Raw genomic sequence first — 13496 nt, forward strand, 5'->3', positions numbered from 1 at the left:
AGCTGAAAGGTACACGGGTATGGATATTTGAGAAGCTTACTCCAACTCAGCTCAAACAAAGGAATATCGAACTTACCAAAGTGAAAGATGCACGCAAAGTTGGAAAATGGGCAGTCTACCAAGATGAATTGGTATTAATTAGAGATTTCAATTCGACCCTCAGACTTAAACTGATGTTATGAAGGCCATATTATGATAGGACTAGAATTTAGATACGTGCTATAATAACCTCGACCTGAGATGCCATGTGCACTCCTCGACTCTCTGGTTTATCTAGATGTTGCAAGCTTTTGACATTTTGCATTTTGTCCCATAGACCTGTGAGGCCTCCCGTAGACGTTCATATGACTTTCTTTCTTTCCTTCTTTCTGCTCCATAACCTTAGAACACAAACACAGACTGACAGCACGAGACGCTGGTTGCAAGTGATCTATTTTCGCCATGAATAGGAAATGTTGGTACCCTTTTCGTGAAATATGAATGAGATGAGAGATCCACAGGACAACTAAATGCACAACCACACAGAAATGAGAGCTACGGTATTGACAACATACAAATATGTATATCTAGTCTAACAAAACAAACAAAGTTGCATCCCCGAGCAGTTAAATTAAGCTCACAACTGCTGAGCCCATTATGCATTGTGCAAAGAGTGCCAAGGCCATGGCTAGGCAAAAAAAATTCATGGCAAGGACTGCCAGGGCCCTGGCAAGGCAAGGGAAAGCCTCTAAGAAACCCAGGGCCCATTCTACCCTGCCGAAGTTTGAGCAGTGCACAATGCACAGATGATCAGGTGCCGTGAAATTAAGTGATGGAATCACAGCAAAAAAGATGGCATACAAAGTGGATATTTTAGTCATCCTAAAGAAAGATGAGTTAAATTTGGGGCGTGGGTGCACCATACTTGACGGCCTTTTCTACACAATAGAAGCCCATGACAAGTGAAGATAAGCAAGCAAGTCTACACGAGGTGATTGAAAACACATTTTTGAGTGGCTGAATCAACTCTAAGTGAAATATGAAAGTCTAAATGTGAATAGGTTGTACATCCATCTCTCCGCCAGTTTACTGCTCTCGAACACAGCTTCACATCATTTGTAAATCCAAAAGGGCAGAACAATTCACTTTCTTTCCCACCATGTTCTTCAGTATCTAAAAGTAGATATTGTAGTATGGCAATGCTATCACATAATTGCAATCATAACCCAGATGCGTAAATAAGGGGCCACTTTTTTACTTCGTGCTACAGTCTATTTGGAAGGGAATGTTCTCAAAGGAGGAAGATCTCCTTGTGGCCAAGAAGGTTGCTCAGTAGCCCAGACCTGCACTCTCTAACCCACTAGCTCTACTGCCATCAAGGCCTAGAGGCTAGAATAAAGTCCCTCTAGCTCTTCCCTCCCTCCTCCTCTCATCCCCTCCTTCCACCTCCTAGACGCCATTGTGCAGCACATTTTGCTGCACCAGGCCCCACTTTTTGCAGCTCATTTGCTGCTTTTTCCACCCTTTCTGCTTCTTTTCCCATTCCATCTGGCGTATCTGCTATAAAAGCAATTTTATTTTTCTTTTGCCAGCCATTGGGCTTGCCTTTGCAATGCAAGAAACTCTAAGGTCATTCTTCAGACTGCCCTCAGCCCAAGAAACTCTGCGACCTCGTCCAGACTCCCCCGGCCTCCCCTCTTTTCATAGCCCCTTCTCCACTCTTCCCCTTCCTCTTCCTCCCTTTAAAGGGGCTTCATAGCTGCTTCCTGTAGCAGATGTACTGCCTCTCTAGGCAACTAGAGAAGGAGAGGGATTGTTCCAAACCCCCCTTCCCTTCTCTTCCCACCCAGTGAGCTTGGACAGCCAACTGCCCATGTAGGCCTTGGCCTTTTTCGAGGCTGGTTCCCCTTCCCCCTCCTTTTTCCTTTACCCCCTCCTCCCTTCTCACTTCCTTTTCCTTTCCCGGTGGCCAGCAGGTAAAAGAGCTACTGTTTACAAAGGAAGAATATTCAAATGGTGACCAGTTGGTCTGACCAGAGCAGCTCTTAGGCATCCGGATTCTCAGTGCCATCTGGATCTCCCTTTCTCCAAAGGAAACAGCAGGTCCAACAGGCTGTTCGGAAACTAAAGGACTGGGCAGTAGAGGGCATTGTCAATGTCATGCCTACACAATGATTGGTCCAGGATGCAGTGATTGAACTTGGTAATTGGAAACCTTAAAAGTGCCCCTAACCCTCCTAACATGTCCATTGCCTTAAATATTACAACTCTCCAACAGTAATACCTTCAAGCTATTTTCCTATTTTGGCATTATTCAAAAAATGTCATGATACTCTTTCCTTCCACTTCAATCAGAAGTGCAGTACAAGGATACACTAATCTTCAGGGAAATTTAGTCTCTTGATTCAAACACCTAGCGAATCTTCTCTTCTTTCTACAAATTCAAATTCTATTTTAGAAGTATCGAAGCAACTCTAGACATATATATCGCAAGTCTACCTTGCTGAATTTTATGTCTGGTATTCCTTCTTTAGGAATTTCATCACCCAATGCTTCCTCCAGCTCCTGTGTGAAAAGGATATATTCAGAGTATAGAAAATATTTTGAATGAAAAGCCAACCATCTTAAGCTCAGGTTTTATTTCAAATTCATGCTGGAAAACCAAATTTCATATTTTATACCAATGTAATTGCAGTGCGATCGATATAACGTGGGAGAACTTCCATGTCAGCCAAGTCAACAACAAAGTTTTTCCAGTCTGCATTTACTATGTGAGCCACACTTGCAAGCATAGCCAACTGGTGGTGCTTCTCCATGCGACAAAGCAACCCAAAGTCCAAAAACCTGAAATGTGAAGAATTTATGCACTACATATAAGGATCCAATACCAACATCACTTACAAAAACATCAAGATATGAGAACACATACAATCCAAAAGAGGAAAGTAGCTATATATTATACCCTGCAAGCCCTTAAATGAAATAAGATATCCTATGAATATTCACACCATCAAATTTTTTTTCATATATAAATATATTATTCGCACTCTCTTTTATTCATGCCAGCCTCACATGGCACATAATTATTGGTCCCCTTGTAGGGGTTCCAACGCTTGAAGTAAAGTTCAACAAATCGTCTTCCTGATTGGCAGCATCTGTCTAGCAACACACAAGGGAGTCCTCATCCCCCACAAAAGGGTATGCAGTATGGTGAGAGGAAGACACCCCCATTAAAATATACATATTAGGTTAAACACACTACACTACTGCATAAGAGACAATTAGAGTCTCCATATTTACATGTCACACAGCTGAGGGCATTATTCCCTTTACATATTTGGGGAATTAGGCCCTCAATAGAAGGTGGAGCCTATGCCGGACAATCCCTGCCCCTCCCATTGGTCGAGGCAGACCACATCTACTATTAACCATGAGAGATCAAGATATCCTACAGCATGACTGTTCAACCCTGCCATATATGAGGGCAGACACTTAATGAAAATCGGGGTTTTTTTAGGCCAAGATTCTTTGGCAAACCTAGCCAATCATGTAAAGTAATGCCATGAGGACTCCACATTAAGTCGCACCACCGCATGTTGCCACATTCATCCATCCAAATATTGATCTTGCACATCTGCTGCCATGAGAGGACGCTGATAGTTGAATGTGCATAGCCAGGTGTTGCCACCAATGGCCACTATAAATCCCAATGTATTGGATTTCCTATTTATTTCATTATTTCCACTACACGTGTAGGGATTCATGTGTAATAGGACTTGCACATTGTGATCACTAGCGATATGTTTAAGGGTCAACTAGATATTACATGTATGCATATATTAACATCTGACAGATTATTAGTTCCCTTTGCATGGTAAATGGTATCACCTATTCCCAAGGGTAACACCTTTCCACAGTGAAGGTACAGATAGGTAAAGCTGCTACATGTCGCAATTATTCCATATCATGGAATCACTGTGATATGCCCAGATTGGTACGGATCACCCCTCCACCTGGTCATGCACTTGATTACATGACCCAAAAAGTAGCTTAGTTGCTCGCCTATCTAGGACATGGGACTTTCTGTATCCCACTTTTCTAACCAACCACCTTCAATGTTCTTTGTTGGTGGTAAGCCTTGAGGTGTCAAGGGAGATCCAAGACTGTATGAGGTATGATTCAAGGCCATTTGGAACCTATGGTGAGCATAGTAGATGTCCCTTTTAAAACTATTTCTGTCAAGTATTATTTACTCTAGTGGTAGCCATTCAGCAGTACGCTTTGGTCAAACCCTTGTGCACTTCTAATAAACTTGTATGCCCATTTTGAGTTAATTCTGAGTGGAGCTCTAGCTCACGTTTTTAAACCCCAGACAACCCTAATTTTTACTTACTCATCATAATTAATTAAAGTGTAAGAGTGGGCAGAGGGGTCATTGGGCAAAATTCTTACTCATCATAATTAATTAAAGTGTAAGAGTGGGCAGAGGGGTCATTGGGCAAAATTTTACAAGCCTAGTCAAAACTAACTCAAATTTTAATAGGAGTCGAAAAGTAATTCATAGGCCTTACCCAATTGCATAAGTTACTCCTAGATTAGCTTAAACCTACATGTACCTCTAGTTAATTTAACCTAGGTTTCGTCCATCTATGTCTAAAAGATATTTTAGGCTAAACCAAGTTATAAATCATTTCAGGTCAAACCCAACCTATATCTATCTTTAAAAACTCATTTTCATAATCAGTTGGTGTGCAACTTGTGTGCAGAGAGCAATGCGGATGAATCACAATTTTCAGCATAATCATCTCTGTTTCTCTGCTTTTTGTACAGAGTTGTACCCTTGTGCGTGCAAGTGGTTAATGTTTTTAAGTACATACATCCATTATGGATGGAGGGGTGGATACCACAGCGTGCCATTCTACTAGTCTAAGTCATGTGTCTTTACCACGTGTCACACTCACCATGTCACTCACCCTAGGTCAACCAATCAGATTTCGGTTATGTCACACTCACCCATGGATGGAGGGGTAGGTACCACAGTGTGCCATTCTACTAGTTTTAGTTATGTGTCTTTATCACGTGTCACATTCACCATGTCACTCACCCTAGGTCAGCCAATCAGATTTCGGTTATGGCGGCTGTGCATGAGTTTGACGCATTGTGATTGGGCACTGTTCATCAAAGTGCCACATCAGACGGGGCTGAAGCCCAACCTTCTATGAGAAGCCGCTAGGAGGCTTCATCCTCACACCTCCTCATCTAGGGTTCGCTACATGTTGGGTTCTTTGATAATTTTGTAGTAGTTGCTGCACTTTCAGATGTATGCTTTCATTCTAGTCAATGTTGGCTTTTGTATTGCCGTTGCAATTCATTGTGTGTGCGAGCATCTATCCTACCTGTGCATAAGTGTGGACGACAACTCAGTCTAGAAGACCTCCACCGTCAGCTTTCTTGTTATTGTCATGTCACTTTGGCAGGACAACCCTTCAAGTGTTCTAACAGATTTGGAACCACCAACATTAAACGGAAAAGAAATATGAACATCAATTCCTAGAGGCTGTCCTATCCCTAGAAAATAATGTCTACAACGGGCAGATGAACCAAAGAGAGAAAGATAGAACCCTGGACAGAGTGTAAACAAGCCCTCTACAAAAGAATTTTACGCTAAGAATAAGCTTGAAAGAGTGGAAAGCGGCTTGAAAGCATGTGGGAAGCATATGATCACTGCATTGTGGGTAGAAATTCTTTAACCAATATATCGTTGATTGTGAGAGCTTCTGCTCAAACTCAAATGTAGAGATAAATTCCAATAAATAAAACTTTTATTAGAGCCCTAAAGCATAATTATACAACGGGAATTGATCAGAAATTCTTTAAAATTTTCGATGACGCCATCGAGCATGTCCACATATATGATGACACAATAGTAAGGCCAAAGTGGGTAAACAAGCAAGGTTTATACACAAAAGTGCTAGTTTTTCTATTATTAACAGAAGAGTTCATTCAAGAAATAGATTTCTCAGATACAACCAAAGAAATCCAAAGGTGAAGGATGTTCATCCATTAAACATCAGGATTTTAAAAGAGAACAGAAAAAAAAAATCTGAGGTGCATGCATGAAGACCATTTACAAGTTTTCCTGAGGAACAAAAGTTGAAACTAGTACCTGAGATAACCTTAGTAAAGGCAAGGGCATGCGGTAAGATGTAGCAGTTATTTTATAATGAAACATATAAAGAAGTGGAGGTTTACAATGAGGACAATACCCAGATGTCTTGTTTATCATTGGCATGTGGGAGCCCACATATATACATTATGGTTTAATGAGGATACAGAGTAATATGAGGGGCAGAAAGTACCAAGTATTGATTGATAAAAGTTGCGCTCATAGATTCTTAAGCTACTCAATGCTTAAGACATTCAAATTAACAGAAGTCCTAGTGCACATAAATATGTGTTCTCACTGTGTAAACACTATTGACAAGAGGGTACAAGACATCGTGATTCCTAATTATGCACATTGATAGGGTAAATGTTAGCCTTGGGTCAGGAATGTCTCTATAGCCTAGGCCATACTCTACAGCGGAGTTATTAAATACTATATTTCTCTGAAAAAGATGATATAGTCTTTCAAATTAAGGGAGAACGTGATATACCCAACTCTCTATTTAATTGTTCAATGAAATTGAAACAACTCTTTCAATAAGAATATTTCTGTGTGACCTTATTTGTTATAATACTTCCATTTCTTCTTCTGTTGAAAAGAAAATGGCATTTTAAGCAAATAAAGTTTTCCTTAAGAACTATTGATTAAAATTATATACACTTTTGGTAGAATTGATACCAAATTCAACAAACTAATTCATATGGGCTTTACCAATCTTGAAACAGATGATACTATAAAATTATGCATGGATTACTGAGCCTTTAAAAAAATCACAATTTTAAAAAGATATTTGATGCCCTAAATAAAATCAAAATTTTAAATAAATACTGAATGCTCTTTGATTATTTGCAAGGGATAATTTTTTGACAACTAAGTACGTATTAGGAAAGCTCATATCCCAAACCAGCTTTTTGAATTGGGTATGAGCATTCTGAGTTTACAGTATCGTCGTTTCATTTAATTGATGCCTCAACTACATTCATGGCACTACCTATGAAAATCAATTGTGGTATTTTCTTGAAGACATTCTACTAAATAGTAAAACAAAAAATAAGAGCCTTGAATACTAAGGCCAATATTCCAATTGCTTAGTAAAAGTTCTATTTTTACAAAGAAACACTAGTATTCCTGGCAAACTACTCAGGACATATCATACCACATGATGAAATCCGTAGGACCGTGAAGGCTGTATTCGAATGCCCACGTTTGACCAATCACAAGAATATTCTTTGGATTGTTAGGACACTAATCATAGACTCATTCAAAACTACACTGCTTGGATGTTCCAATTGCAAATTGTCTTAAACGTAAGGGAAAGGCCTTCGCTTTAAACAGCCCACAAACAGGTTGATTTTTTAAATTGCATATAATATCATCCTAGTGAAAGCAAAAGACGCCAAGTCAATAAAGTTCAATATCTCTAAGGATTTTATTGTAGGATTTATTAAACACGTAGTAGGTATGGGGTACTTGGGGCTGATTGTCCGCAATGAGTCACTTTACCCCAACTTAAAAAGATTCTACAACTCGTGAGTAAGCTAGCCTATTCATGGAAAATATATATGAGGTCTGTTGGATATTACACTGTGAATATGACTACAAATTATCCATGGAGTGTTGATCAAATCGTAATATATATAGGCTCTAGAAATCCCTCAAGAATAGAAAGATAACTCTCTTCTTTTGGCTTTCTATGCATGGAGGGATTGCCGTGAACCTGTCGAGATCCAGGTTTGGGGCCTACTTGTCGTCAATGCCACGCAGCAGTTGAGTCAATTCAACATTGCCTCTGGGAGCGTAGACAGACGAGGACGATTTGGAAGGGTGTTGCCTAGGATTTTTAGCATATTTCATAGAGCACCTTTCTTCACGACTTGGGGATCAGTGGCATGGTTATCTCTTACTAGCCCTCGGGTGTTTTTCGAGGGACATGACTCAGACTCAGCCTTCATCATACAATGACACTCTGTGGAGTCTTGCTCTCTCCAGAATATTCCCTTCACTCCTTTCAGAGCTACTCATGCCTCAGTGGGACACATCATGGGAGATTCTGGCTAGCATTCCAGCTTGGCATATTTGGAGGGCCAGATGTACAGAGGCGATGGAGTGTTCCCAGGTTCACCCTTCCCAATCTATGGCTAGTATATGGATTGATACTATACACACACTAGTGGCCATCTGGGAGAGCATGCAGGGATCCTCCAGAGCAGCTACTGCTAGGAGAGATACTTTGTCATGACAAGAGAAATCACTAATCCGTGATTAGTAGACATTAAAACTTTATTATATATTATACGCCAATGGTGTATCATGTATATGTATTTATGATGGACACCGACCGATTTGTTGTGGTGGTGGATCATCTCAGTAGATAGGACTAGTCGAGCTGGAGCCACTCCTTCAAACGGCATTGAATTTGGACATGTGACACTTATTCTATTAATAAAAATGTGCACACACATGTCTAGGTCCTAGGGGCAATAGAAAGGGAAGGGTGCATTAAGGTGCATTGAATGGTAGATGCATGGGTCATAGACTAAGGGTAGGTGTAAATGGGAAGATGGAACTTGAGTGATCTCAAGGGACATTAATGAAAGGATATCACCCTTTCATTGTGAATCTCATGTAGCATTCTCTCTACCACATTGCATTCATTCGCCATCTCTCTCCCACCTTGCATGTAGGTCGAAATAGAAACAAGTACTCTCATGGGGGTGCTCTTCCCCATTGGAGGGCCGACTGGCATTCAAATTATGCATGCATTGCACACATTTGCATTCTCGAAAACACTGGTTCTTCACATTTGGTATCAGAGCTTTGATGATCCACTACCAGGACGGAAAGAAAAGGAGAAGAAGCGAGAACGAGGGAGGGCGCAAGCGCACAGGACAGCAGCCAACGCAGAACACACGGGGAGGAGTCGCACGTGAAGGCGAGGAGCGCAAGGAATCCCACGCTGGAGGGAGTTTGCTCTTGCTGATTGCATTGCTCAACTCAAGAGACCCATAAGGAACTTTTTAGGGAATGGGCTAGATGGCACTACAGACACTATAGCCAAGGTGGCTTGGGAGACCTTAATCCTTTCCACACACAAGACGGGGGTCTCAATATCATAGACCCAAACTTGTGGTGCAAGGCCCTACTTTTCTTTTTGTGCAAGAAACGAGTGCCAGCAAGGCAGCAGCAACGTGACAGAATACCGAACAAAGGAGGACACGGTGGGAGTTAGATCTATGCGGGAAACAGTCCTTTGGCCGGACACCATGCGAAAGCCGAGTTCTGCTGAATCTCCCGACTTTTCACGATTTCTAATAGGCCTCAATTCTTGCAAACAGAACAAGCTGGAATTCGAAACCCTTGAAGTAAGGGCTTTCTCCGATTATTTTGGTCTTTGGATGGGGAACGAGGTGTCCTAACGGGGTGACTCCCCCCGTGCAAATAGACCCTTAAAACCCTTAAACCGTGAGGAAAAGAGACCCCCCCGTTCTCCCCAATTGAAAGTTGGATTGGAACAAGATCCACCCATCAAGTACCCCCTATAACGGTATCTAGAGCTCCAATCCACTCAAAATAAGTAGCCCAAACAAAGCGCACCATTTTACAGCAGAAATACAAGAAGAAAAGCCTAAAAGAGAAGGAAGAAGAGGCCATTTGAAGTGGTTTTTCATCACAAGCAAAGCGGGAGTCGGATAAGTACCACCAACTCTACAACACTTGACTTTTGCTGTAAAATAAACCCCTTTTCTGAAATTACAGCAACTCATTTTCTCTCTTGTATTACTAAAACGAAAGAATGGAAGGAGAAGGGATATTTAATAATGAACTTATTCTTTTTCCTTTACTACCAAGAGGAGATAGGGAGAGAACACCATCACCTCCTCCTGAAGAGGATAATGTAGATAAGAGTTACACACATATTGAGTATGATAATTCATGTATAGAATAACCTTCATCTCTCCTTCAAGAATCTCTTGATAGGGAGTTTTCCTTTAGAAAAAAAGGGAGAAACGAGTCCATCCAAGAGCAAGGCGCTGAGTTTACGCCTTTAACTCAAAATCCCGTACACTTGGATTATAATCCAAGTTTAAGAGGGAGAGAGGAGTCTCCCGTTGATAAGTTAGTTTCTCAACTTAGCCATATGATTGAACAATTTATTATGACAAAATTTGAGACTAAGAGAGTGCTGAATTTTGGGGATGACGATTTAAGTACTCCCTCAAAGAGAGCCAAATTTCAACCTCGAGAGAGAATAGAGTTCCCGAAGTATGATGGAGCAAGAGAGGTGCATAAAATCCTCAATTGGATTCGCCATTTTGAGCTATATTTTGCCCATCAAGATAAGACCGACCATGAGAAGCTTGCTCTTGCCACACTGCATCTATAGAAGGATGCTTTGATGTGGTGGTCCTTATCACAAACGGGAAAAGAGCCTATTCTTCAACGGTCCAAATTTGTACAGCAACTTAAAGGCCACTTTCATGACTCCGAGGCATGAAGAAGAATCGACCTTCCGCTAGGAAAGTTTCAGACAATTCGATAACGAGAGTAACGCTAAATTTACAGCTAGGTTCTGGAAACTCTCTTTAGAGTTACTTGAGAAGAGCGAGGATGATAGAAGGAAGAAGTATTTAGCAGCCCTAACCCCAAAAGTGAGGTATGATGTTAAAATGTTCAACCCAACCACTTTGAAAGACCTCACTAAATTGGCTGAGATTGCTGAGAGGAAATTGAATCCTCGTAAACCCTTCAACAAAGGAAAGAAGAAAGCTATTGTACAAAATGTTAATAGCCAATCACGTCCTGGATGGATACCATTTCCTTCCATGACTGACGATGAGAAGAAAAAGCTAATTAAGGAGGGTAAATGTTTCGGATGTAAGAAACATAAGCCAGGCATCCATGGCATAAATGTCCTACTCTATTAGCCAAAATTGACAAGACGAATTCTGTAAAAGGGAAAGGCAAAGCATCCAAGCAAGAGGGTGAGGCTTCTACCTCCTCATCTCAAGACTCTACAGTGAACATAGAACCAAGAGTAAATGCTATCCATTCAGCCAACAATTGTGTATGGATGTGTGAACTGAGTAGAGAGTAGGCATATTCATTGTAGAGTATGGACACAGAAAAAATATTTTTCTCCTCTGTGTAGAGTGTTTGATAGGATGAATAGGGCTGAAATAGAAGAGTTGGAAAAAGAGATTACAAGTATATAGTTCCTATAGACTAAGTAGTTTTCCATCGCAAAATCAACTATGGCCAAGGTCTATCTAGTTCAATGAAACATTTGGGTGAGAGAATCGTTTTAATACTGACCAGTTTATTGAGAATATGTTTCAGCTTATTGAGCAGGTTACTATAAAGAGATTTCAGCAGCTTGGTATTCAGAAGAAAGTTCTGAGTATGAAGAGATATTGAAGAGGCACTATAGTGGTACTTCTGCATTTTGAATATTCAGCGTCAAGAGAAATCAAAACTTGAAGATGAGATTTAAGTTCTAATTCAGAAGAGATCGTGTACTACTAGGAGAAGACTATTTGCAGATTATGAAGAGGAGATGCAAATGCATAAGTAAAAGAGAAGCGTACGAAAGAGACAACAGAGGATCCAGAAGAGGACTTCTGTCCATTCGAGCAAGAGGGAGTGTCATGACAAGAGAAATCACTAATCTGTGATTAGTAGACATTAAAACTTTATTATATATTATACGCCAATGGTGTAACATGTATATTTATTTATGATGGACACCGACCGATTTGTTATGGCGGTGGATCATCTCAGTAGATAGGACTAGTCGAGTTGGAGCCACTCCTTTAGACGGCATTGAATTTGGACATGTGACACTTATTCTATTAATAAAAATATGCACACACGTGTTTAGGTCCAGGGGGCAATAGGAAGGGAAGGGTGCGTTAAGGTGCATTGAATGGTAGATGCATGGGTCATAGGCTAAGGGTAGGTGTAAATGGAAAGATGGAACTTGAGTGATCTCAAGGGACATTAATGAAAGAGTATCACCCTTTCATTGTGAATCTCACGTAGCATTCTCTCTACCACATTGCATTCATCCACCATCTCTCTCCCACCTTGCATGTAGTTTGAAATAGAACAAGTACTCTCACAAGGGTGCTCTTCCCCGTTGGAGGGCCAATTGGCATTCAAATTCTGCATGCATTGCACACATTTGCATTCTCGAAAAGACTAGTTCTTCACATACTTTTTTCAGAGTTTGGAGAGGATCTCCTTTCTTCTCTGAGTCTCCTTCAGGGTTGAGGTGGCACTTTCAGCCTCCACCTTGGATTTTTGTTGGCTCATTTTGAGCTGGTTTTTTTTCTCATGCATGGCATGATGTACTCCCGCACTTGAGCTTGCTCTTGCGGTTTTCAGTCATACTTAATGAAGTAATCTTTTTGGGGGAAAAAAAATCAAAATATATTATGGACATGCTTAAGTTAGGGACAGACTAATTGGAAAGAGTGTTCATCCATATTAAAATTTAAGTATAACGGTGCCAACCACTCTTCATAGGTTTTAGTTCATTTACGGTAATGTATGGATCTTAACCTAGAGCAACCAAATATAGTTGCAATCGCGAAGGAGAAGATTCTTACTATTGGAAACGAATTAGGAACAAACTTTGCCCTTACTAGCATTTATAATAGTGTCAAACTCTCTGCATGGTTTTTAGTTCATTCACAGTAATGTAAAATTTTCAACCTAGGACGCCAATTCTTGTTGAGTTAGCAAAAGAAAAAAGGAAGGAAAAGCGAGAGAGAGAGAGAGAGAGAGAGAGAGTTTAGTAAAGTCTACAGAAGACCGATGGGTCTATGAGACTATGAGAAACCTAATACAAACAAGCTGAAGGGTGGAGCTACTACATGAGCATGAACACCAATGCTAATTGCAAACTGCTACGTAGCCATAATAACACCAGTGATACCATCATAACATCAATATCAGATGATCATCTGCATCATCGTATCATATCATATGTCATCAGAGTACAAAGTGAAATCCGATCCAGTATTGCAGCTACAACCCCCCCCTTCTCCCCACGTCATGACGAAAGGGGGGAGTGTTAGCATGAAGTCAAAGATAGAATGCTGCCAGCTGCCTGTGAACGTGGTCCTGTGTGGTCTCCTGTTCATGGATCTGCGTCTAACAAGGGCTACGATGACCCCTGTTGAACACACTCCAACTCTTAACAAGGAGGGGATGTCCCAAATTGTAATTTGTGCATCCATCCTTTACTAGGCTTGTCGCGTCGCTAGCTCTAGGTAGCGATCATGCCAAAGGCCCGTGGGGTGAGAGTCGATATGGCCCGGATGAAAAAACTCATTGATCATAGTCTAGG

At 40.8% G+C, this 13496-nt stretch overlaps 1 protein-coding gene across 1 annotated transcript in view; it reads right to left on the bottom strand.

The window, feature by feature from the left end:
- ATATH8 (Protein kinase superfamily protein) overlaps positions 1-13496 on the bottom strand; it is a 108651-nt gene that overhangs the window by 13488 nt on the left and 81667 nt on the right. The window contains exons 12-13 of the mRNA XM_087391264.1: positions 2661-2823; positions 2479-2544 (exon numbers count right to left, since the gene is read on the bottom strand). Of these exons, the coding sequence (XP_087247390.1) occupies positions 2479-2544; positions 2661-2823 (229 nt within the window). The remainder of the gene's footprint in view (positions 1-2478; positions 2545-2660; positions 2824-13496) is intronic.

The sequence above is a fragment of the Dipteris shenzhenensis genome, chromosome 20 (genome assembly GCF_047967505.1).
Source record: "Dipteris shenzhenensis isolate YYH24624 ecotype China chromosome 20, Dip_SZ_1.0, whole genome shotgun sequence".
Taxonomy (NCBI): Eukaryota; Viridiplantae; Streptophyta; class Polypodiopsida; order Gleicheniales; family Dipteridaceae; genus Dipteris; species Dipteris shenzhenensis.